The sequence below is a fragment of the Hakea prostrata genome, chromosome 4, assembly GCF_041222555.1.
Source record: "Hakea prostrata isolate BN-2017 chromosome 4, UWA_Hpros_2, whole genome shotgun sequence".
Lineage (NCBI taxonomy): Eukaryota > Viridiplantae > Streptophyta > Magnoliopsida > Proteales > Proteaceae > Hakea > Hakea prostrata.
This window is the reverse complement of record NC_142603.1, coordinates 13,468,124-13,491,242: the sequence shown is the minus strand read 5'-3', so window position 1 is coordinate 13,491,242 and position 23,119 is coordinate 13,468,124. Positions and strand designations below refer to the sequence as shown.

At 38.8% G+C, this 23,119-nt stretch overlaps 2 protein-coding genes across 2 annotated transcripts; both read left to right on the top strand.

Moving 5' to 3' along the window:
• Nucleotides 1–1,215: 1,215 nt before the first annotated feature.
• Nucleotides 1,216–15,726, top strand: LOC149018031 (poly(ADP-ribose) glycohydrolase 1-like). Its single transcript, XM_089152366.1, has 11 exons — nucleotides 1,216–1,517; nucleotides 1,667–1,852; nucleotides 2,027–2,130; nucleotides 5,399–5,603; nucleotides 5,724–5,828; nucleotides 11,780–11,898; nucleotides 12,940–13,083; nucleotides 13,348–13,489; nucleotides 13,626–13,829; nucleotides 14,580–14,642; nucleotides 15,001–15,726. Exons 1-11 carry the CDS (start codon nucleotides 1,275–1,277, stop codon nucleotides 15,127–15,129), a joined length of 1,644 nt encoding a protein of 547 aa, XP_089008492.1. The 5' UTR covers nucleotides 1,216–1,274; the 3' UTR covers nucleotides 15,130–15,726.
• A 2,746-nt stretch (nucleotides 15,727–18,472) lies between these two features.
• On the top strand, nucleotides 18,473–22,788 carry MRL7-L (Thioredoxin superfamily protein). Its single transcript, XM_089152365.1, has 6 exons — nucleotides 18,473–18,643; nucleotides 18,843–19,065; nucleotides 19,179–19,696; nucleotides 22,289–22,370; nucleotides 22,457–22,568; nucleotides 22,661–22,788. The coding sequence occupies exons 2-6, from the start codon at nucleotides 18,868–18,870 to the stop codon at nucleotides 22,783–22,785; spliced, it is 1,035 nt and encodes a 344-aa protein (XP_089008491.1). The 5' UTR covers nucleotides 18,473–18,643; nucleotides 18,843–18,867; the 3' UTR covers nucleotides 22,786–22,788.
• The last annotated feature ends 331 nt before the right edge of the window (nucleotides 22,789–23,119 follow it).

The following is a 23,119-nucleotide window of genomic DNA, read 5'->3' as shown; positions in this document are numbered from 1 at the left end:
CAATTTTACCCCTTTTATATAATGTCAACTTTACCCATTTTTTTTAGGATACAAGAGAATTTTTTATACATAAAGAATGGGATTATTACAAATGTCATCATCAAACCCACAACCTTTTCACTTAGAAGTTTTGGTCTTACCAACCAAACAACCCTGTGGTGGCATTTTATGTTTATTTAGTCAAGTTTTTTACAATCTTGATTTTACCCTCATCCTTTCTTCTATTCTTCTCATGTCTCGGCTCTTTTTTCTTGGCTCCAACAACACCAATATCACTAACCCCACACTGTTCTCTGCACCGATTAAAATCCCCCTTTGTAGCTCAAAATCTTAACCCCAACCCCAAGAAAACCCTACTCTCTCTATTAACCTGTCTTAATCCCCCTCTGATCTGTACAACCGAAAATGCTTTCAACTCTTCAAGAACTCCCCCAGAACCCGTTCTTGCCCCAAATGTAAACCGATTTTGTATGTTCCCAATCCATTACCCTCAAATTTGGGAAACGGACAAGAAAGTCGAAGCCTCCTTCTATGTTTGGTAGAAGAAGTTGACCTCTTTGATGATTTTCATCATTGAATGAAACATTTTATCTCTCATGTTTTCGCTTTCTTTGTTACCTCAACAACCCTAAAACCCAAGAAAGCTAGAGCCTAAGAACAAGAGTCGGGAGAGGGGAGAGGAGAGAGAATAAAATAAAGGACGAGGGTAAAATTAGATTTGTAAAAAAAGTGCATGAATAAAGAAGGGTAAATTGGAATTTTAAATATTTATCTTAAGGTTAGGGGTGCATTGTATTTGATTTTTTCAAGAATAATATATGTAATTGATTGCACATTTAGGGTCTATATGTTATTAATTTTTTTTTAAAAATTTTTTAACTCGCCAGGTTTTGCCATATAAAATATAAAAAACTCGTTCCTTGGTTGACAAGTATCCTACCATATGATATATAATACTAACCGTTACATATCTATATTAAATAGAATCAATACTTTTTTATATATCTCTCTAACATCGCTCTAATAAAATATAACTAGTATGATTTAGTACTCGTTACAAGATGCACGTCTCTTCAAATTCAACTGACCGATACGATACGATAATACTAATATATCTTCCAAATTAGTATCGATCCCGAAATCCTTCAGATACCAGTTGCCGACTATAAATATTTTGGTATGAATCGTTGAAAGCAGAAAAAGTCTTTCATTCCTTCGTCATCAGTCTCTGCAAGGTCTGTCAGTTGTTCCAATTTCCTAACCGAAGAGTTCAAATGGAAAATCGGGAAGATTTAAATTCGATGCTTCCATTGTTGCCAGTGATGCTTCAGTCGTCTTCTCTGATATGGCCTCCTCAAGTTGTTGAAGGTCTTGAAGCTCTGTCTAAAGGTCCCGAGCACAGCAGAGTAGACTCTGGAGAGGTCCTTGCGGTTGCCATCTCTGATTTCCGGAACTCTCTTGGTCTGGACGACATTTTGGAGGGAGTTGCGGAAGGTTATGCCCTTTTCTTCGATAAGGTATTTATGGCTTCACTTGTCATCAATTCATCCATAAAAATTTTATTTTTGATGTTTTGTAATCCGACGAACGCATTAATTTTGATAGTTGATGGTGTGATTTGTTGCATATAAAGTTACAACCCCTAGATTGTGTGAACTGCATGCAGCTTTTGTCCCGCCCTGAATCGAGAAGATGGTTCTCGGAGGTCCTTCCATCATTGGCAGCTTTGCTGTTGCGGTTGCCTTCTTTATTAGAACTTCATTATCAAAATGCGGATAATCTTCTTAGTGGAGTTAAAACTGGTCTCCGCATTATAGGTCCACAAGAAGCAGGCATTGTGTTTCTCAGTCAGGTATCTATTTGTAGCCCTCTGGTGGGAATGAACAATGTAGAGGAATTTTGCTTCTGTGATCTTGAATTTTCGTTTTTATTATTAGAAATTGATCAATTATGCTTCCTCCACCAGCACCTTTCTCATCTGTACTCGTGGATGTGATTTTGAATTTGGAAGTCCGTTGCTTTACAGGAACTGATCGGTGGACTTCTTACGTGCTCTTTCTTTTGTTTGTTTCCAATCATTGGTAAAGGTGCCAAAGATCGTCTAGCCATCAACTTCAACCAGTTGTTTGCGTACGTACCCTTCAGCTTACCTTGTGTATTATTTAATCATCCCATTGGACCTAATATATTTAGATTAAAGAATGGGTGTAGAAAATGGAGTTTCTAATGCGAACTAGTCCATCCAGTTTGACAGGGCAAACCCAGGACACTCTAGTGAGTTGACTCAGCCTGATCAAGGCAAAATGTGAAAAATGAGGTGCTTTTGTGACAAAATTGCAAGCATTTGGTTGAATGAGCCTAATTCATATTCTTTAGTTCATCTGAGTAACGAGTGAGTAGATCCATTACCTAGGTTAATGTATAGCTTGCTCATTTAACTGTGATTCACAGGGCATAGTTTTCTATATTTTCTTATTTTCTTCACCTGCTAAATCAAATCTAAAAGGAATTTGTTTGTCTTGATCCATATATAACCTTAGTCATCTACACTGTTGGTTGATTATGATGATTTGATTAGTAAAAGACTATGTTGGGAAACCAAATGAGACAAAGGCTTAGAGTGAGGTGGAACTGATCCTGAAGAAGACCTTTTTCTCTTAGATAGAAAACAGCCTAGCATTGATCACCAAAAGATTTATTTGAAAAGCTGAAAGTCTGCATGTGGTACATTCTCTATGAGAAGGTTGACACCTTGAAGTTGGACTCATTTATCTTAGGTCTGGGACCCTCTACTATGCTGCTAGGCAGTGAATCAACTACTTTGAGAAGCAGGTGAGCCTTAGAGGACTTGCATAGGCTGGCAATTTTCCAGGTCGGGAACCTTCCCCCTCCTCCGCGTGTATTTTTGCCTTTTTTATTTTCAGATTTGCAACCAAATCCATCATTAAAAGTGCAATTCATCTTTTCCAATATGCTGTGTTTTAAAACCCTAGTTTTCCCTCATAAGTGTCTGAAACTCATTGACATCCATTTCCCTTGGATTGTTTTAATTCAGGTTGAAGTTTTATGCCATTACAGCACCTGCAAAAGCCATTAAATCTTGCCAAACCAGGAAACCTGCAACTGCAGATTTTGCGGTCAATGCCTGTTCAGTTTAGTGCCTCCTGCAGGGGACTCAGCCCCTGCATCTTCCATTGATTTACTTTAAATATCAGCTCCTTCTGAACCCTCTTTTGGAGCTAAAATTCAAATCACTCTTTCTCCTATCCATATCAATCCTTCCCTTAAAACGACATCTCAAATAGACCCCCCAACTCTTCCAAATAAGGCCTATGGTGCTGTTCAAATATAATTCAATTTGGTTCTGTTTTAAGAGGACTCTAGTTGCTTGCTACCTTGTTAGGTGGCTGCATTTTGAGCTCCTCAAATGAGAGAAGATCTTTTTTAACCAGACTGGGGCTATTAGTTGTCCAATTCAGTAATGTTTCTGGGATCTAAACACAATAACTTGATGCAGAACATGACCAGCCAAAAAATGCTTTGTAAGTGGGTCCCACTTGGGTCCTTTTAGAGGACTTGTCCATTGCTCCTTGTCAAAGAATAGGCATGGGGCTATTGCTTCAAAGACAAGTGTATTTTTGCTGTTTTGTTCTTAGAACACCTTTGGGCTTTTTATTAAGTGTAAGGATATTTTTTTAATTTGGTTCAGGGTTATTTTTACGATTTGTTTAAAGTGTCCTGGTTACTTGAGTGATTAAGTTTTAGTTATTGTACAATTAACTGCAAGTAGCGTAGCATGTTGCCTTAAGCAAAAGTAACTTGTTCTTTAAGCTTGAGGCATCAGGGACTATGAACAGGAACCAACTATAAAACATTTACCGTCGGAAGATCCAAGTCTATAAAACAGCTTTTGTAATTTTCTTTTTGGCTTTATAGCCAACCCCATTCATTTGGGACAAGGTATTGTTATTGTTGTTGTTGTGTATTTTTGGAGTTATACTGTTAACTAGTAAGTAGGAGCTCTTCTACAGTTTTGGTAGTTCGCTTTTTCCCCACCACACATTGCACCTTCATTCATCTTCTTTTTTTTTAAATTATTGTAAGTTATTTCACTTTTACTGTTTCTGACATTGCATATATCCAGGAAGACCACCAACCCCTTCACTGGGGTTGTTAAAATTCTGGCCGATCCAAGGCTTACTTTGTTGCCCTTGTTGTTGTTGTTGTTGTTGTTGTTGTGTATTTTTGGGACCAGTTATACTGCTTTAGTTGAATTCTTATCACTTGTGAAGTAGGAAATATTGGCCAAGTAAACCTGATAGATGAAAGAATGGAACAATTCAAAAACCAAAAAAAAAAGCCAAAAAAAAAAAGGAAACCAAAAAAAAGACAGTTCTTGAAGCTTGAATGACTATACCTTCCTTATCCTTTTGCAGAGTTTCTGCTCTAGAGAATTGGTTTTCTTTATATAAATGAACAGTGAGAAACAGGAGTTCTGAAGGTTATTACAGTTCAAATAATACATGTGGAAGGGGCTTCTTCTTTTTTTTAATATATATCATAAGGGATGCATGTCGTGCTTGGCATGTTGGTTAAGTGCTCACTTGCTGAATAATTGGTCACATTCAAGTACTGGAAATAGGGGTAAGGATGCGTTATACTTGACCATCTCTAGACCCTATTGGGAACAGCCTTTTCTTAAAAGGGATATATGGTGCAAAGTGTTGGGCTGTTAAGAAGCATCATATAAATAAACTCAATGTAGCAGAAATGAGGATGCTAAGATGGATGAGTGGCAAAAATGAGGATAAGATAAGGAATGATCATACTAGGACTAGTCTAGGGTAGCTCCAATAAATGATAAGCTACAAGAAAGTTGTTTGAGGTGGCATGGCTACATTCAATGGAGGCCTATAAATGCCCTTGTACAGAGAAGCAATTTGATGTAGATTGAAGGAATTAGAAGAACTAGAGACAGACTGGGGAGGAGTGGTGAGAAAGGATAGCATAGCTTAGGCCTTGTATCTAGTATGGCCTCAAACAGCTGATTGGAAGGCAAGAATCCATGTAGCTGACCCCATTTAGTTGAGACAAGGTTGTTGTTGTTATGATTAATGTTATATTCCATTGCTATTGAAACCTTCAAGATAAGTTGTATTTCCAAACATTTTAATGGGTTCTATTCTACCAATATTATGTTGTGATCTCAAGAGTAATACTCTGCCTTAGCTTGTGAAATTCTGAATGTTGTGATTCCTTAGCTGCCTTTTTCTTTCTTGATTCATCCCCTTGTGTTTAAGTTAGCCTTTGTGCTAAGATCTGCCGTTCACCATTTTTATTATGTGCATGTGTATCGTGAACCACACTAAGTAATTCATGAGTTCTTTTTTGACTTCAGGAACATTTATTCCAAGTACCGTGAGAATCAAGAACATAAGATAAAGTGCTTAGTACACTATTTTGAGAGGATTAGTTCATGCATGCCAACAGGCTATGTCTCGTTTGAGCGGAAGCTTCTTCCTAGGGAATGTGTTCCTAATTTTGTTTCTTACCCCAACATTGACTTCTGGAGCAACTCTGTCGTTCCCCTCTGCAATTTTGAGGTAAAAAAAAGATATAGGGGAAAAAGTTCTATAATACTCACTATTATTCATATGTTTTATGTTTATGGAGAATTATTTTTCGATCATTGTCTAGTGGCTTCTGGTTTGTGCTCTTTTCAGGTTTCACAATCGGGACTAATTGAAGATCAATTATGTGAGTCTCTTGAAGTTGATTTTGCCAACAAATGTATTGGAGGCGGAGCTCTTCGAAGGGGTTGTGTACAGGTTTTTATGCTTGAAAGCCTGAAATAAAAATGTCTTGTCGTTGGACTCGTTGGAAAATTAAATTGTTAAAATATGGATATACTGTAGCATGAATTTCAATGGCTTTCTTATTTTACTTATTGTCACTCCTTATGCAAACTTGGAATCCAGGTTTGGAACAAGGATTGACTTGGAAAATAACCTAGATATAGTTTTTTTTTTTTTTTTGGGTATGAATAAAAACTATGTTGAGAGCCCCCAAAGGGAGAAAAGAATGTACAAGAAAATGAGAAGAAAGGGTGGGGGGAGGATAACCGGCCTTCGAAAGAGGAGGTTGAGGGGAGAGCCTAGACCCCAGGAGAACAATGAGCCTGATCCTTGGGGTGTCTACAATTTGGGGGGGGGGGGGTAAGGAAGGAGCTTAAGCCTAGTTAAGACATCAAAGTAAATGGTTTTTCAAATCATGTCTAAGGAGCGAGATTTTGGAGTCAAATCTCCAAAGATTGCACTCGAGCCTCCCACCACAAGTGATGAATGGTAGCACCAAGGACCAACTTCCCGACCCGGTCACAAATGGAGGAGCCTAAGAAATTCCTCAAGATCCAAGACCAATCTCGAACAAAGCCCTAGGAGCGTCTGAGCGAAGCCAAATGAAGGCTAAGGATTTCGCCCAAAGGGGCAAGTGAATAAGATATAACCAATGTCCTTTGAACCATTCCATCAAAGAATACAACTGGGGTTGGCAGGGATATGGTGGCTATGAGGAAGGCTTGGGTGGGGAGGCAAGGGGAGGGCCCCCCGGGGGGGGAGGGGGGGGGCGGGAGGGGCCCCCCGCACCCCACCCCCAGAGCCGGCGGGGGGCGGGGGGGGGGGGGGGGGGGGGGGGGGGGGGGGGGGGGGGGGGGGGGGGGGGGGGGGGGGGGGGGGGGGCGATCACAAGGTGCCAAAGGGGGGAGCAGGAGAGACGGGTGGCAAAGGGGGGACCAGGCCAAGAGTGAAGGTGGAGAGGGCTCTCTGGGGATCGGGTTTATCAAGGAGGGAGGCACAAAGAGTAAATGATGCCCTTTGAACGGCAAACTGAAGAGGAGCCAGGGATGTGGGTGGGACATAGGGATGGGGGACTTGAGGAGGTTTTAGGCCAAAAGAAGTCGAGGAGGAGTAAACTCTTTTGACATGGGCATGAGGGAGTCCTCCAAATGGTAAGATCACAAGGAATGTCCAAAAGGTGGGGAGGGAGGTCCAGACATGTGTGAGACTAGGGTGGCAAAGGGAGATAAGTTTACCTTTCAGATCTTATCTTGCATTGGAGCACAATGGTGTTTGGCGAGCCTACCAGGGATGAGGGGGAGACTAAGGTAGGTCACCGGAAAGGAACCAAGGGAGTAACCTGTAAGCTAGAGGAGGAGGCATGGACCTGGTCCAAAACACCGAAGAGAAAGAGGGTAGACTTGTTAAGATTGACACCAAGACCTGAGAGGGACTCAAAGAGAGTAAGAGCAAAGAGAATAGAGGAGATAGAGGCATGGGAGGCCTTGGAGAAGATCATAGTCATCCGCAAAGGCAAGCTAGGTAAGGTTAAAAGATTTGAGCTTGGGGAGAGGGGAGATGAGAAGCTGGTCAGTCTTGGATTGAAGGATACGAGAAAGCACCTCCAGGGCAAGCGAGAAGAGGTAGGGGAGAAGGGGCAGCCTTGGCGGGTACCAACACGAGAAGGAAATATCTCGCGTGGGAGCCATTGGTGATGATGGAGAAGTGGGGGGTGAAAATGCAAACTTCCACCCAATGGACAAAGGAGGCAGAAAAACCCATGGCCAAGAGGACCTCACTGATGAAATCCCAATGGCGTGAGTCAAAGGTTTTGTGGAGGTCCACCTTTAGGAGGGCTGCAGGGGAGTGGTTAGCTCTATCAAGACCAACCTGGATAAAGATGTTGCAATATTTATATGAATCCTTTATTTATTTATTTATTTTTGTCTCCTTTGAAAAGGATTATGTTTGTGGAACATTTGTGTAGCTTGCCTATCCTAATCATAGATTAGGAATCAGTGGTTTGATTGGCTGCAATATAGTCCCACTTCCTGATTTAGCCTTACTGGGCTAAGGGTCAATAACCAAAGATCCTTGATTAATAACAAGCAAATTAGGGTTTACAAAACCCTGCAGCTAGGGGATTGTGAGCTGTTTAGGGGTTTTAGGGTTTGTAGGGGGGTTGTAATAGGTTTGGTTAGGGTTTATAGGCTTAGGGTTGTTGAAACACAAACCTAAACCTTCCTGTTTTGGTTTTAGATTCAAATTCTAGAGGTGCTAAGCTTTTGGAAATTTATAGACCGTTTGTTTGATGGAATAAAGTGGGGTCAGAGAAAAGGGTGGGAAAAAAGCAAGCTTTTCCACTAAATACCAAAACTTGAATTTGTTTGTTTAGTATGGGGTGGGACAATGGGGAGACAATCCTCCATGATTTAAGTGAGTTGTCTTTTGATGTGGCAATGCACTTTTCCCACCCCATCTCTTTTTGAAGTCCTACACTATTAGGTGGGACTTCGTGTGAAAGGAGGGGAATGAAAAAGAAACATTATTTTATTTATCATGGGACCTACATTTTCAACTTTTCCACAAAACTCTTTCCTTTCCATTCTTGTACCCCACGCTGCTACTGGTGGGTCCCACCTGTTTGTCTTTCCCAACCATTTTATTCTTGAAAAACACAGTTTGTTAGGGTTCTAAATTCTGGGGTTTCTAGGTGGTAACTAGGACTGAGGTTGGGGGTCGAGTGCTAGATGGAGAGGAGGATGGTAATTCCAGAAGGGGAGGGCTTTATGATGTGGGGATTCATGGATATGGATTTAGGGTTTTCTTTGGTGGGGGAGGAGAAGGGTAGGGCCGGGAATTTGGATAAGTGCGATGGAGGGGAAAAGAGGAGGGAAAGCTTGGGGAATGATGGCTTACCAGTTGTGGATGAAGAAGATTGACTGGAAGAATGTAAAGAACAGAGCTGCCACAGGAATTCCTGCACTTGAGAAACCCTAATGCCCTGCACCTTTCTCTCTTGCTGCAACTCCTCTTCAATAATTTTATTCATCAAAACTGACTTGTTACAAGCATTAGGCTGTGTATTTATAGCCTTTATTGAAAAAAACTTCAACTAGGCTTGACTTCAAAACAAAATCTGAAAAGGACTTCTACTTAACATAATATGGACTGATTCAAATAGCAAACAAAAAACAGAATTAGACTCTTAATAAAATTCTGAGTGTAACTAGACCCATCTGGACTCGAGTTGGACTGGTCAAAATGAAAAAAATGCGCCTGCTGTCGAACCATGCTTCCATGCCACTTGGCAGTGCCATGGGCTGGGCAGCAATCCTAGGCCCTCTTTCAGGCCTTGGGGACCTTCTTGGGATAGGTGTGGAGGCCAACATCACTTCCTATGACATACCAGGATCTGAAAACACTGCTGCATGTTATTCCTGCAGTCCGCAGTGTGAGAAGGAGGAGTATATGATAGAAAATGAAATGTGAAGGGGGGAAAAAAGATTAATTGGGTAGATCTATCTGGGGGAAGGGACTAAGCATTAACCCGAAAGATAGAGAAGAGAGAAAACGATTTGTCAAAAGGGATCTCTAAAAGCTCATGTATTGACCTGTGCAAAATTTCCCCCATTCTAATAACTCTATTGTTCTCCTTAAAGAAGATATTAAATGCATCATAAATCCAATTTAGGTTTGTATCATTCAGTCTCAACCCAACTAATCTTTATCCTAATTGGTTGGCTACATTGATCCTTTTCCTCAAAATGGCTCTATTCAAAGCCACATTTGTTACTAGTCCTAAGTTATGCATGTCTCTCCTCATTACGTCTCCTAGAATTCATTAGGCCTACCCTAGCTTTCTTCGAATTCTTCATTTTGAACCAAAGATCCCTCTATACTGGAGTAGTTAAAAGGCCTAAGTTGCATGTCTATGCTTGATCTAGCAAATAGATAAAAAGATTAACATAACAAGTTTCCCACAAATGCAAAAAATAAATGTAGGGTGCATGAATTAAATCTAACGATGAGAAAGTAAAAGGCATCTCTATTATGTAACATACAATTCAGATGTTTTTTACTAGGGGTTTGGCAAACTCAATTTGGTTCCTAAGTGCTTAATTCATGCATGCCAAGGTTGACCTAGCCTAGACACCCTAATGCCTGATTGCCAAGCCTCATCTTTACCATGCAGTTAAGAGACATGCATATAAGCCCTCAACTGACGGGTTAAAATCCTTGGCGGCACTCATCCGAGTGGCCACCCAGCGGCCGCCACGGATGAGCACCATGTGTCATTTTTAAATATCCTGTTCGTTGGTTGATTGGACTCACTTAAAAGAAATAATTAAAAAAATTCAAATTGGAATGAATAGAAGCAATGAAGACTCCTGCGAAGGGAACCCAAATCATGACATTGCAGTTGCCGGCCAGAGTCGACGGAGACACTAAATGCGACAGAAATTAATTTTTGGTGTTTAATCTTGATTCCCTGTTACTCAAAGATAAACCCATTTAATAAAATTGTGACTTGAGAAGTGGGTGACACGAAATTTGCAGAGGTGATAGCGCGTTCTGCGGTTTGAGTGTCGGCAGCAGAAAATGAACAAATATGAGAGAAAAGAGAAGTGTGCAGTTGCATCAGAAAGGATTCACCAAATACAACCGGATCAAAATCTTCCTCCAATAAAGGAGAAACAGTTGCTACTACGTAGATTTTGGGTTGGATGGTGCCTCTAGTCTGAATTCTTAATTTAATAGGTTTGAATTTCATGGAAACCAATTTGATGCAGCATCTGTTCCCTTAGTCCATTAATGGAAAGGGAGTAAAATCGGAATTTATTAAGTGTATTGCAATGGGAAAGAAAGGATTTATGTCTTTGAGAAGGTAACAGAGCATCTTTTTATTCGCACTCACTTCTCATTGCATTCAGTCACTGGACTCTTGGTTGACTCTGGCCAGCAATTGCAACATTGTGTGAAGACAATAGACAAGAGCTTAAGACTCATTCGATATAGGTTTTTTTTTTATTATTATTTCTTAAAGTGAGTCAAGGATGGGTCAAATGTTTGGTTGTTTAAGCTGGTTAGACTTAGAACGGGGTTCACTTTACACGGTTTATAGAGAAATACAATGGTAATCAACCAACGAACAGGATATTTAAAAATGACACGTGGCGCTCATCCGGAGAGGCTGCTCAGATGAGCGCCGCCGAGGATTTTAATCCCAACTGACAGGGTAAGTTAAAAATTTTGGTTACTAACTAGAGACTATTTCTTTTGTTCTGCCATTTTATTTCTCTTCACTAGACTGTATTTACACTTATGTTGGTTGTTATTTCTTCCTACAAACGGCCAAAGTTTTCTCCTTTGTTCTTTTTCTTCTGATTCTCCTTTGTTCTTTTTCTTCTGTTTCCTCCCTTATTCTGGGTAGGAAGTATTGCTTACCCTATATTTGGAAATTGCAATTTATTACTTGTCCATTAATAAGTGAAAATCTTGTGCCGTTTACTGCTAAAGCATTGTAAGAAGCTAGAGTGCCATTTTATCACATATAAATACATAGAATTGATCAGAATTCTTCCAATTTTCTACTCAACAGCATTCAAGTAAGCACTACCTCCATTATAACCACTTAAACCCAGGTCATCTTTGGCTTTCTTCTTGTCATTTGCCACCTCTAATTTATATCATCACCCTTTGCTGATGCATTTGGTGGTGTTCAATACAAATGTCAAAATGATGACAATTTTTCCTCCTACATCTCATCTCCTCTTTGTTGAATTCCTAGGGGATCTATTTTGCTTCTTCTTCTCCTGTACCTCTATCATTTTTTTCTTCTTTTCTCAACAATCCTTGTCTGACAAGTCAATGTAGGACATTGTCTTAATTTGTGGAACTTTGTTATATTACTCTAATGCTGTTGTGGCTACTTTCTTGTGTAGGAAGAGATCCGTTTCATGATCAATCCTGAATTAATTGTGGGGATGCTTTTCTTACCTCGCATGGCTGATAATGAAGCTATCAAAATTTTTGGTGCTGAAAGGTTTTCGAATTATACTGGGTGAGTGCACCTTAAACTGAAGTTTTGGACATTATGTTTTAGTATCACTTCTTATCCAATCAGTGAATTCAAACAAAAACCATCAAGAATTTACCCTATTTCTGTCAGTTACATCTGTAGTGCCCCAAATTTCTATTTTGGTATTTTAATTTTGATTTGGAGTACTTGTTGATATTTTATTGGGCCTTGGTGCAGTGGTCGATGGACCACAGTTGTAGCCTAAGGTCAAGGCGTTGAAATAGCCTCTCAGCAAAAATTGCTAGGGTAAAACTGCGTTGGAAAATTGCCCCCGGGACTTTGCTTTTGCGGAAGCCTTTGGCACTAGATTCATCGTTATTTTGTTGTCTCTTGAATCGTCTTATGATATTTAAATGATATTTGAAATGTGTTATATGCATGTTAATTTAATTAAAATTTTATTTCAGTAAGATCTCTCTTGATTTAATATCTTATTGTGAATAGTAAACAGGTGATGAATGGGAAAGGTGGTGATGAGGAGTGAGCTAGACGGTGGCAGCTAAGTTGTGAAGATGTCCAAATAAGACTTGAGTAATATTAATCATAGTTTTTAGATCTCGTTTGGTCTCAGTATCTTGGTGGAGTGGAGAAAACCAAGATATCGAGATTTGGCTGAAATCTCGCTGAAATCTGGTACAAATTCTACCAGGTTCCTGTGTTATGTTTTGGTGGGTTTAGGCATTCTTTGAGTCTGGTTTTCCTTGGAATTTTGTTTTGGACAAAAATTGGTAAGGCTATGGCACCTGCTTACATTTTGATCTTTGTAGAAACTAATAAATTAGTGAATCCAGTCATTTTGACCAAAATTGCAGACATTTTTTTATAGGAACATAATTACTTACCTTTTCCTGATAAATTTTACTAGCTATTGTAGTATGGGATTAGTGTACTAGAAGGACATGATATTTCTGCAGTTGCTAATTTGTGCAAATGTCATTGTTTCCTACTTCAATCAAATGTACAATCATTCTTGGTTCTTCATTGTTAATTGTTTTCCGTATAATTCTATTTGATGTGGTACAGGTATGCCTCTTCTTTCCGTTTTGCGGGTAACTATGTGGATGAAAAACCAGTCGATTTCATGGGCAGGCGGAAAACAAGGATTGTTGCAATTGATGCTTTACCTGGGCCAGGAATGAGACAGTATAGACCTGAAGGCCTCCTTCGGTATGTTGAAGGTTTTGACCTTGACAATAATATATGAATCTGCAAGTCTGTATATCAAATGAAAGAGATTGAGAAGAGATACATTAATTATTCAGAGTTCCTTTTGTGAGAAAGCCATGTTGGGGTTCCTTGACCCAATTTGTTGGGATAAGACTGATTTGTTGCTTTTGTCGTATGATTATGGTTATTCATAGTTCATTTCAAGAAATTTGCTGCTATTTTTCTTTCATTAACTAGCATCAATCCAAATGTTGGTTGCACCAGGGAGATTAATAAGGCATTCTGTGGATTTTTTGATCAATCAAAGCAGCATTTGTACCTGAAAACATCTCAAGTGGAAGCATTTTGTGGGGTTAAGACTGCTCAGAAACTTGAAAGCCACAATGACAAGGCTGGGAATGTGCAGGCAAGAACATTGAGAAAATTGTTCTCATGTTTTGAATTTGTCATGTAATTATTGCATTAGTTGATTGATGACTTAGCATGATGTATAGCTAGTACATGGATTACACAATATCTTACCCAGGTTGTGCTTTTTCTAGATGGACAAACTTCTTGCCTCTCCAGAGGGACTAAATTATGGAGTATCTATAGCTGAATTGAGCAATAAATCTCATATCGAGCAGAGTAGACAGGCTAAAGACCTGCAAGATGATGTCGGTATTGTAACAGGAAATTGGGGATGTGGTGCATTTGGGGGAGACCCCGAACTTAAGACCATAATTCAGTGGCTTGCAGCTTCACAGGTAACTTTTCTACTCCTCTCCCCTCCAAATATAAAGCAAGGAGAAGAAAAACGTCAAATTCTTGGTGGACAATAGAAAATAAAAGTTATGGGGATAAAAGCCATATCACTAAGGTTTTGTTTGTTTGCAAGATAAAAGGGGGTTGGAAAAATAAACAAGTGAGACCTAATGGTAGTGGAGTAGGAACAAGATAGGAAAGGAAAGGGTTTTGTGGAAAAGTTGAAAAGTTGGGTTCCACTTTTATCATTTCCCTCCCTTGTCCACAAAGTGGGACTTTTAAAGAAGCTTGTCTACTCACTGTCTCACCCCATTGAACCAAACAATCCAGATTTTGGAATTTTGTGGACAAGTTTACTTTTTTCCATGACTTTTTTCCCACCCCACTTCAAACAAACAGTACCTGAATGAATAGATTTCGTTGTCACCAAGCTGATTGCTATATTCCTCTAGAACTTACTATCGTCTTTTCCTGCTCTATAATGAGTGTATAAGGTTTCTCATGATGTTGAGCCTCCAGTTGACAGTCCACGTTAGGTGTTGAACCATGGCTTTGTTTGCAAAATGTAGTGTGGTGAGTTTTTATACATTTGAGTAGAAAATGTGATTAAAGGGGAGGCTGCAGGGTAAAATGTATAACATAACTTGAAAAAAGAAATTAATGGAAGTAAATCCAGAATGGTTGTTCTTTTCTTAGCTTGTTTCATTTGTGCTCTCAAACCTAAATTTCAATCTGGGAATGCATGTTTACAGGCATTAAGACCTTCCATTTTGTATTGTACGTTTGGAGTAAAGGCTTTGCGGAATATAGAACAGGTATTCTCTTCCAATGTTGAATCTTTTTCTTTTTACATTTTTGTTGGTGTTGGTGGTGTTGTTGCTGTGTTGACAATGGGAAAAGAGTATTAGGCATGTTATCCTGCAATCCTTGCCACATCTTGATCATTGATCTGGGTTGCACTTGATCCCCAATCCTATAATCCTGTAATCCTGTATATTCTCTAGGTGATCAGGAGTTGGTTTTGACATCTGGTTTGCACATGTTCCCTGGTCCTGTAGTCCTGTATATTGTTTTGGTAATCAGAAGTTGGTTCTGACTAGGCAAACCCACAAGGGGTGCCAGTTCAAGACATTTCTCTTTGCAGTAACCTTGGGTTTCCTCAACGTCTTGCAGGTGAGTCAGTGGATACTGTCGCACAAATGGACAACTGGAGAACTATGGAACATCTTATCAGAGTACTCATCTCAGAGATTGAAGGGAGAAACTGATTCTGGTTTCTTTAACTGGCTCCTTCCAGCTTGACTACATATTTCTCTTCGATATCTAATGAAAATTGTGCAAGGGTGATCTTCAGAGTAATGATGGAAAGAACGAACTAACATATTTCATTTGAGGAAGGTGGTTAGTGGATCATCGAGAGCCTTTGCACGCTGTCTTCTGCAACTCCAATTTCAATCATGAAGGTTTACCATATAAATCCCTTTGGTCTGGGATTTTCACAGGATGGATCTAATACCAAAGATGATTTGGATCAAATGAAGTGGATCAGCATGGCAAAATCCATGTCAGCAATTGCAACTGTATCCCTATACAGGTAACCATGGATCGAATAGGTGCTCCATCGAGCTTTTCCTTCTATCATGTGGTTGCTGTCAGCTTCCTCGCCCATAACTGTTTTTGCTTTCTTCTCTCTACATTTGCTTGGATTTTTCACTTGACTGAGAATCCTAGGGAACTGATCAACTCAGGTAGTGTCATGTAAGTAAGAGTTTTTGTTTATATGAGCTTGGAAATGAATGATTGCATATAATATTGTGGAACTGAAATAATTATGGAATTATACATTTTATTTGTGTCATAGCATGGGACTCATTTGTTATCGCCATGTAACTCCTCCAAGGTGACAAAAATGAGGGATCTACACACTTTCTCTTCTTACTTCCACTTCTTACTTCCAGTTGGAATTCCGGTTACCAGTTTCACATTACAAGCAATCGAAAGGAAGGTAATTCCTTCCTCGGAGAATTTAAAACTTCTTTCAAGTTGTTTAAGACATGAGTGAGAATTCCCAAGGGACAAGAAATAGAACAAGAAGTGAAGCTTGCAATCGCTTGCTCTCCATCTTCCCCCAAAGCCCAAAAACAAGGAGGAGATGAGGAAAGTGATGGAGGTGGAAGATCTTAGTATCTTATTGAGAAAAACATTTTTAAAAAGATCTTATTGAGTAAATATTTTTTTTTAAATCTAACTAGGAAAATTTTCATTTTTTAGATGTAGTGGAAGGACGTGAAAAATGTGATAAATGTGAGTTAATTGTCTTAACGAGCTTTTTCTTTTTTAAATGAAACTATTTACTCTTTGCTTAAAAATTTGGCAAATGAACAATAATGTCCATAAATTAGTAACTCATGACCCCTGCTATGAGTTTGGATCACGTTTCCGTTGGGTGAATAATTTGTACTTCGCTGATGCTTCTCTAAGTATAAAATGGAGTTGGGCCCATAAGGGGCATTCTAACAGTCCTATTTTTTAAAAATTTTATTATTATTATTATTAAATGTAGACTCCACGAATTTTGTGGTGAGAAAACGAGCATATGCTCCCCTCGATGGAAAGGTGATCCGCACTCTATCACAACTAAGTAAAAAATAAACATATACAGTTTTATCCAACAAAAAATAATAATAATAAATAAACATATAGAATATGCAATATATTAGTATATATGTTTGACCAAAAAATATTAGTATATCGATGCCAATTCACGGGGGATAATCTTTAACTTTTATTTTTATGTAATACAAGGGGTTTTTTTTTTTTTAAAATTTTTTTATTGAGTTACAAAAGTTGAGACTATGGAAGTAGTGAGAGGCGAATAAAATTGTGGATTGGATGGTAGAGCTTACTCACGAGACACTCTTGGTTTTTTCTCAAGATCCCCACAATAATTGAAGGAGATCCTTTAAGTAGATTTAGCATCTTCTATGATTTATGATTATATTGTGGATCGTGAAATCTTAAGTTCGTGTCTCCATAATTTTCCATCACATCCATTGGAAGTCTTATCTTTCTGACTCGATGGAGAGGTAGTAAAATGATTAGGAACCTGACTTCTCAATGGAGAGGTAATGGGTTCAACCCTTACCGGCGGCATATGTAATATCTCTATCCTCAATTTTCCTATATATAAAATCTCGTCTGTACCGGGAAAAAAAAATCTTTTAGAAATGAAGTCGAACAGGATCCTACGTGGTTAGTATTGTGATCTATTCAAACATGCTGACGTGGTCATGGTTTCGAATCGGACGAGACCTATCCGAGTTGTCCCATTCAACTCGTGCTATAAGGCAAAACCATAGATGCACCGGTTCTGGCGGATTTTTATTTGCGGCAGCAGCTGCTGGCTGCTGCCGACGATGGAGATTTTGCCACGTCTATAAAGGGCAATCGAACGGTGTAGGATCAAAAGGTGGGGTTTTAACTGTAAATATAACATTTTGTTTTTACATTGAAGAGTTTTAAAAGTTTACAAATTTACAAAACGAGCCCCTCACTCAATCCGACTCTGATCCCTTGCCTCATTTCGCCCTAGCTGGAGATTAGCAAGTCTTGGCTTCGATTATTCAGGAATCAACGATTCTCTAGTGGAAATCTGGTGGCCTTGAGATTTTATTTACTCGTTTGCAAACCTTAGCGAAGGTATTGAAGAAGTTCCAGATCGAAGTTCTGTCAACGACAACATAGTTAACGGTGTTTCTGATGAAGATGTCGTCAGCGAGCTCTGTCACTTGGATAATGAGGAAGTGGCTGTTTAGGAAAGTTATCCATGAGGAACTTTGTCTGAGCTATCACTCCTAGGGCAGGTAACTGAAAACGTTGAAAGCAAGGAAGCCAAAATTTTCATGTTAAGTGAAGATTCTCCAAGAGACAGAAAAAATGTAGATTTGTATCTAGGTTATGAAAGACTTGCATCAGAAGAATAACTGACATTAATGAACTCACTTTCATCTCACATCTGTAACTAAACCAACAAAGGGTTTTCACTTTTCTATTCAATATAAAACGAGGAAATAACAACAGATTTTCTTTGAATATGCAAGAAAACTGAGATGAACAAGGAAGAATCAAATAGACCCGAAATTCAAAGGCATTCACGACGAATTTCCTATTGCCGCAAGTCCCGTAACATCTACTTCTGCTGCTGTAAATGTTCTGCGTTCTTCTTGAAGACCGACTGAAAATAATAGGGCCTCAAATAATGAGTCGATTCGGGTGAGGGAATGAACTAAGAACCGAAGACATCAAGCCGCTCCAGGTCCACCTCATCGATAGAAAGTAAAGCTGCATCAAGAGTTACTGTTTACTGCCGGAGAATCGTTGATTAGCTATAGGGCAAAACGAGAAAAGCGGTCAAAGCCGAGAGTCAGATTAGTGAGGAGCTCGTTTTGTAAATTTGTAAACTTTTAAAACTCTTCAATGTAAAAACAAAAGGTTATATTTACAGTTAAAACCCCACCTTTTGACCCTACACCGTGCGATTGCATTTTGTGGACGTAGCAAAATCTCCATCGTCGGCAGCAGCCAGCTGCTGCTGCCGCAAATAAAAATCCGGTTCTGGCTTCTTGATATTTCAGTCTCCTCCATGCTTCACCAACCTCACTTTTTGTTCAGGTTTTAGTAGGGTTTTAACAAGAAAAAAACGAGAATTTTGTTTCGCAAATGACACAAGTCGAAGAAAATTGAAGAGTTCCCGAAGAATCTGCGGTGGAACTTTACCTGCAATACGCTACTGGAATATTTATATATCAATTGATTGGTAGTGTCGTTTGCTCTGCTCCTCTCTTTCTAATTGGAATTTCTGTTCAACATCTATTATCTAATTAGTTAAAAAAAAGAAAAAAAAATCACCATATTACGTGTTTCTTTTCTTCGATTTCTGGTTTTTTTTTCAGTTGTTGAATCGGAAGAGAGCTTCCAAGTTCTATATTTCCTAATTTTTAAGTTTTTTTGGACAGGTTAACACTTCCGTTGGTTACAAATATGGCCTTGCAAATTTCATTGAGATTACGGCATTTTCTTACGTCTCCGAAAGATGGGTTCGCTTCTGGCTTTGCTTCTGCATTTGCTGGAGCCGTTCTTCTCCCCAAACCCACTCAGACGTGTTGTTCTACTGGTTCTTCTTCTAGTTTCAACCATTTTGCTATCTCCTCTCTCAAATTTACCAACTTCCCTCTGGTGGTATTGCTCTTTTTTACATATTACATTTTCCAAGGAGTGATTCTTGTGAATTTGAGTTGCATATAGTTAGCTACTTCTGTTGTGGCTTATGCCAACTTATGACTTCTGACCAGGAAGGTAATTTTAGGAAAAGCAGATGGAGAGCTTCTAAAGTTGAAGTAGAAGTTGACTCTGATGGTGGGAGGAAAGGTAAGGAAGATAAATTCAGTGATCAAGATGAAGAAGATGAACCAGTGCTAATGGATGAAGAAGAAAGACGGGAATGGAGAAAGAAAATTAGAGAGGTTATTGACGAGAACCCTGATGTTGAAGAGGAGGAAGACCCAGAAGGAAGGAGAAAGAAAATGGAGAAACTTCTTGCAGAGTATCCTTTAGTTGTGGATGAGGAAGACCCTAACTGGCCAGATGATGCAGATGGGAGGGGCTTCAACTTAGATCAGTTCTTCGACAAGATCACAATCCAGAATGTCAAGAAAGATGATGATGAGAACTATGATAGCGACAAAGAACTGGTTTGGCAAGATGATAACTACATTCGTCCAATAAAGGACATCACCACTAAGGAATGGGAAGAGACTGTATTCAAGGACATCAGTCCTCTGATCGTTCTGGTGCACAATCGGTATAAGAGGTCTGTCTTCCACTTGTCTTCAGCTGATGCTCCATTCATTCTTTCCATATTTGAACTAAGTTACTGAACCTTTGTTCTGCTTCTCTAAAAGTCCGTATGATTTGAAGTTCTTTTAGCATTTCTTTGCCCTTTCCATGCAAATATACAGCCATTCACTGATGAGTCTTCATTGTTTCTTGGTGTGCCTTCTTATAAGAAATTGCATTTTCTTTCTTCTTCTTTTTTTCCTCTTTCTTCCAAAATTTGGATGAGATTGTGGTTGAGACTTTTGCAGTTCAAGAATTTCAAATAATTAAACTCAACTTTGGAGTTTTATCAATGTTTTCAGCATCATAGACAGCCACTTTTCAAATCGTTTTTTTTTTGATCAAATAAAAACTATTATTTATTTGTATGTATTCTAATTTTGATTTATTATTTGGTCAGAGAGATTTGAATAGGTGTGTTTTTTAAGCCTTAGAAGTAGAAAGCTTCTGAGATACCCCTCATATTTTTGTGTGTTCTATTCAATTAGAGAATATGGCCTTGAGCTCTATACTTATATTAAAAACAAAAACAAATGGCCATGTTTTTTTGTAGATCAGTCATGTGTCTGTTTTCCAGCCATGGATTATCTAGAGCTTCAAGGAATGCCTTCACGTGGTTCCCATGTCTTCCATTTATTATTTTCCAAACTCTCCATAATTTCTCATGACCTGTCTGTGATGATTCTCCTGCTGACTAAATTCATTATTAGGAAACTTGATCTCCCTTGTTGGTCAAAGATGCACTGTAGAAGTTAGTTACTATGATGAATCATTTTTGCAAGTTTCCTGATGCAGTATCGCAGTTCTAATAAACATTAATCCCTATGCATGCCTACATGTAAGTAAGAAGGTCTCAAAGAGTGGTTGATGACCCAACAGACTGAATTAAGCTTTGGGTATTTATAGTATAGGTTGGGCCCATTAATTTCCTTGGTTTCATTGTATTGGGCATAATTAAGCCCATAAACTATGGGTAAATTTGGTATAGGAAATTAGTGTATTAGTGTGGGAATTAGATTATGGTATTTAATAGCTTTTACAAGTTCTGTTTTAACTCTATGCAGTTTAAGTCAGTATAAAACAGTGATTAGGAGTCCTTTAGTGAATTATTTAGAAATTTTTGGTGGTCTTTACTCTTTGTATATTAATGCACCCCCATCAATTTTAAGCATGATTTGATTTGAGTAAACAGTATGAGTTCTGGAGTTTTGGAGCTCTTGAACTTGGCATATTGGATTTGTATTCTGGACCTGATTTCTTGTCTTCTCTGTCACTGATTACAAGTTTAATTTTTGCAATTGTCACCTTTTCCTCTTATCAATTTCTGGGTCTGGTTCTGCTCATAGTATAAAAACCTTAACTTTTTTCATTCTGGTTCCTTGCATTCCTACTCCAACTAGAAATCTTCTGTAACTTCCAATTCTGCTTCCCTGCTTAGCAATTTGTTTCTAAAGTATCTTACCATGGTTTGAAGTTCTAACTTTTGACAAATTTGTGGCTTTCCCTATTCCTAGTCTGACTTCAGTCAACTTGTTTTCAAATTCTATTTTTCATTCTCTGATTTCATATTTGTGATAATCCCTAGAACTGTTACATTATGCTGAAAGTCTGAAATTAATTTCACAATTGAACTTTCTGAATCCCTGATCAATTCTCTGATTTGACAATTCATGTGCTAAGTAGGAAAATTCAGATTGTATGATTTGGACCATTGGATCAACCTGAAATTTTGATATGCAACTCCTGAAAACTTGGGTACAGCTGTGCATGGTTGACCCCTCTGCAGACCTTGCTATGCACAGAGCCGATTGCACTTGGTACGACCTTCTTTATTCTCCCACTTTGAATGAGAATTCCTTGCACTATGTTGGAACCTTCAGATTCTATAATGGAACTGTTAGATCAACCTGAGGTTTGGTTTGTAACTGTTGAAAACTGGGGTTTAGCTGTATGCATTTGACCTCCCAGACATTGCTAGGTACAGGAACCTTTTGCACAGGGTACGAACTCTTTTGTTCTTTCCCGTTAAATATACCTTTGATCAAAGTTTGAGTCCTATTAGAGTTGCTGATTTGAATCTTTTGAACTTCATCCTAATATGGTTTCTTAACCATTAATGTGATTTCTGGTTTCTCCAAGGGATACCTGAATTTCTAAGCCTTAGGTAGATATGAACCTCATTATGTCTTCCAGATGTACCATGATGTTTGTGTTTCTGGATGTTGTTTTTGTAGATTGTTCTCTTTTTTTTTGGCATGAGTTGCTAGAGTTCCATTTAGAGAAAATAATCAGTGGAATAGATGATTTTTTTTTCATCCTATCTGATGTAAATGCAACTCCTTAGAATTTTTTGACCCAGTCATCCAAGTTGAAGTAATCTGTTTGAGCTGGCATTTTGTCCCATGTGATCTTTATGGGACCATTTAACACCAGAATCCAGGGCTCAAAGCATGTTGAATGTTCTATGGGCACCAGACCTTAAGTTGCTAGAGTTAATCATACTTCAACTGGATCAGTAGTTATCAACAACCTAAGTATTTGTTCTAAAAGTTCTTATGCATCTTAGACCACGGGACAACGAGACGGTGCAGAATGAACTGGAGAAAGCAGTCCAAATCTTTTGGGACTCCAGGCTGCCCTCACCCAGGGTTAGTGAACCATTCTCATCATCTGTTCTCTCACTGCCTCCTCTGAACTTTAGTCTTTGGTAACATTGTCATGTTGTGTGCAACAGTGTGTTGCAGTTGATGCTGTTGTTGAACTTGATCTGGTCTCTGCTTTGAAAGTCTCTAATTTCCCTGAGATTATCTTCACTAAAGCTGGGAAGATATTATATCGTGAGAAAGGTATTTTTCTATTAAAGCAATCCATGTGATTTATTATACTACATTTTTTTTTTTCTTTCTAGTTTTACTTATTTCCTTGGTTTTATATTCAGCAATTCGAACAGCAGATGATTTGTCGAGGATAATGGCATTCTTCTACTATGGAGCAGCCAAACCAGCATGCTTGAGTAACTTTGAAGCTGGTCAAGAAGTTATCCCCTCTGTACAAAGCAACTAGAAATGCAGGATCAAGTAAAATTTTGCAGTGCATGCTGAAGAAGCCTTTAATGTATACCACTATCTAAACAGTAAAGATGAGAAAGTTTTGTAACAAAATGTAAAATCAGTTACTGATTGTATGATTCAGATTTAAGCAGGTGCCAAGGACGCTGAATTGGACTTCTTGATCATAGCTCACTAGATCAGGAACGGCCAAAAAAAGTTATTCTGTACAAGCGTGTTCTGATATACTAATTCCAGATCAGGAGAGTTGGTTTCGACCAGGAAATAAAGCTTCTACATGGAGCCTTCTGAGGTATTTTATTGGGAAAAGAAGAAAAGAAAAGAGGTCA

Excerpts from the sequence above, each read along its gene's own strand:
- LOC149018031 (XM_089152366.1), top strand. The coding sequence starts at position 1,275 with ATGGAAAATCGGGAAGATTTAAATTCGATGCTTCCATTGTTGCCAGTG. Across the intron at positions 13,490-13,625 it reads ACAAGGCTGGGAATGTGCAG|ATGGACAAACTTCTTGCCTC; the intron begins GCAAGAACATTG and ends TGCTTTTTCTAG. Across the intron at positions 13,830-14,579 it reads AGTGGCTTGCAGCTTCACAG|GCATTAAGACCTTCCATTTT; the intron begins GTAACTTTTCTA and ends GCATGTTTACAG.
- MRL7-L (XM_089152365.1), top strand. The coding sequence starts at position 18,868 with ATGGCCTTGCAAATTTCATTGAGATTACGGCATTTTCTTACGTCTCCG. Across the intron at positions 19,066-19,178 it reads TTACCAACTTCCCTCTGGTG|GAAGGTAATTTTAGGAAAAG; the intron begins GTATTGCTCTTT and ends ACTTCTGACCAG. Across the intron at positions 22,371-22,456 it reads CCAGGCTGCCCTCACCCAGG|TGTGTTGCAGTTGATGCTGT; the intron begins GTTAGTGAACCA and ends TGTGTGCAACAG.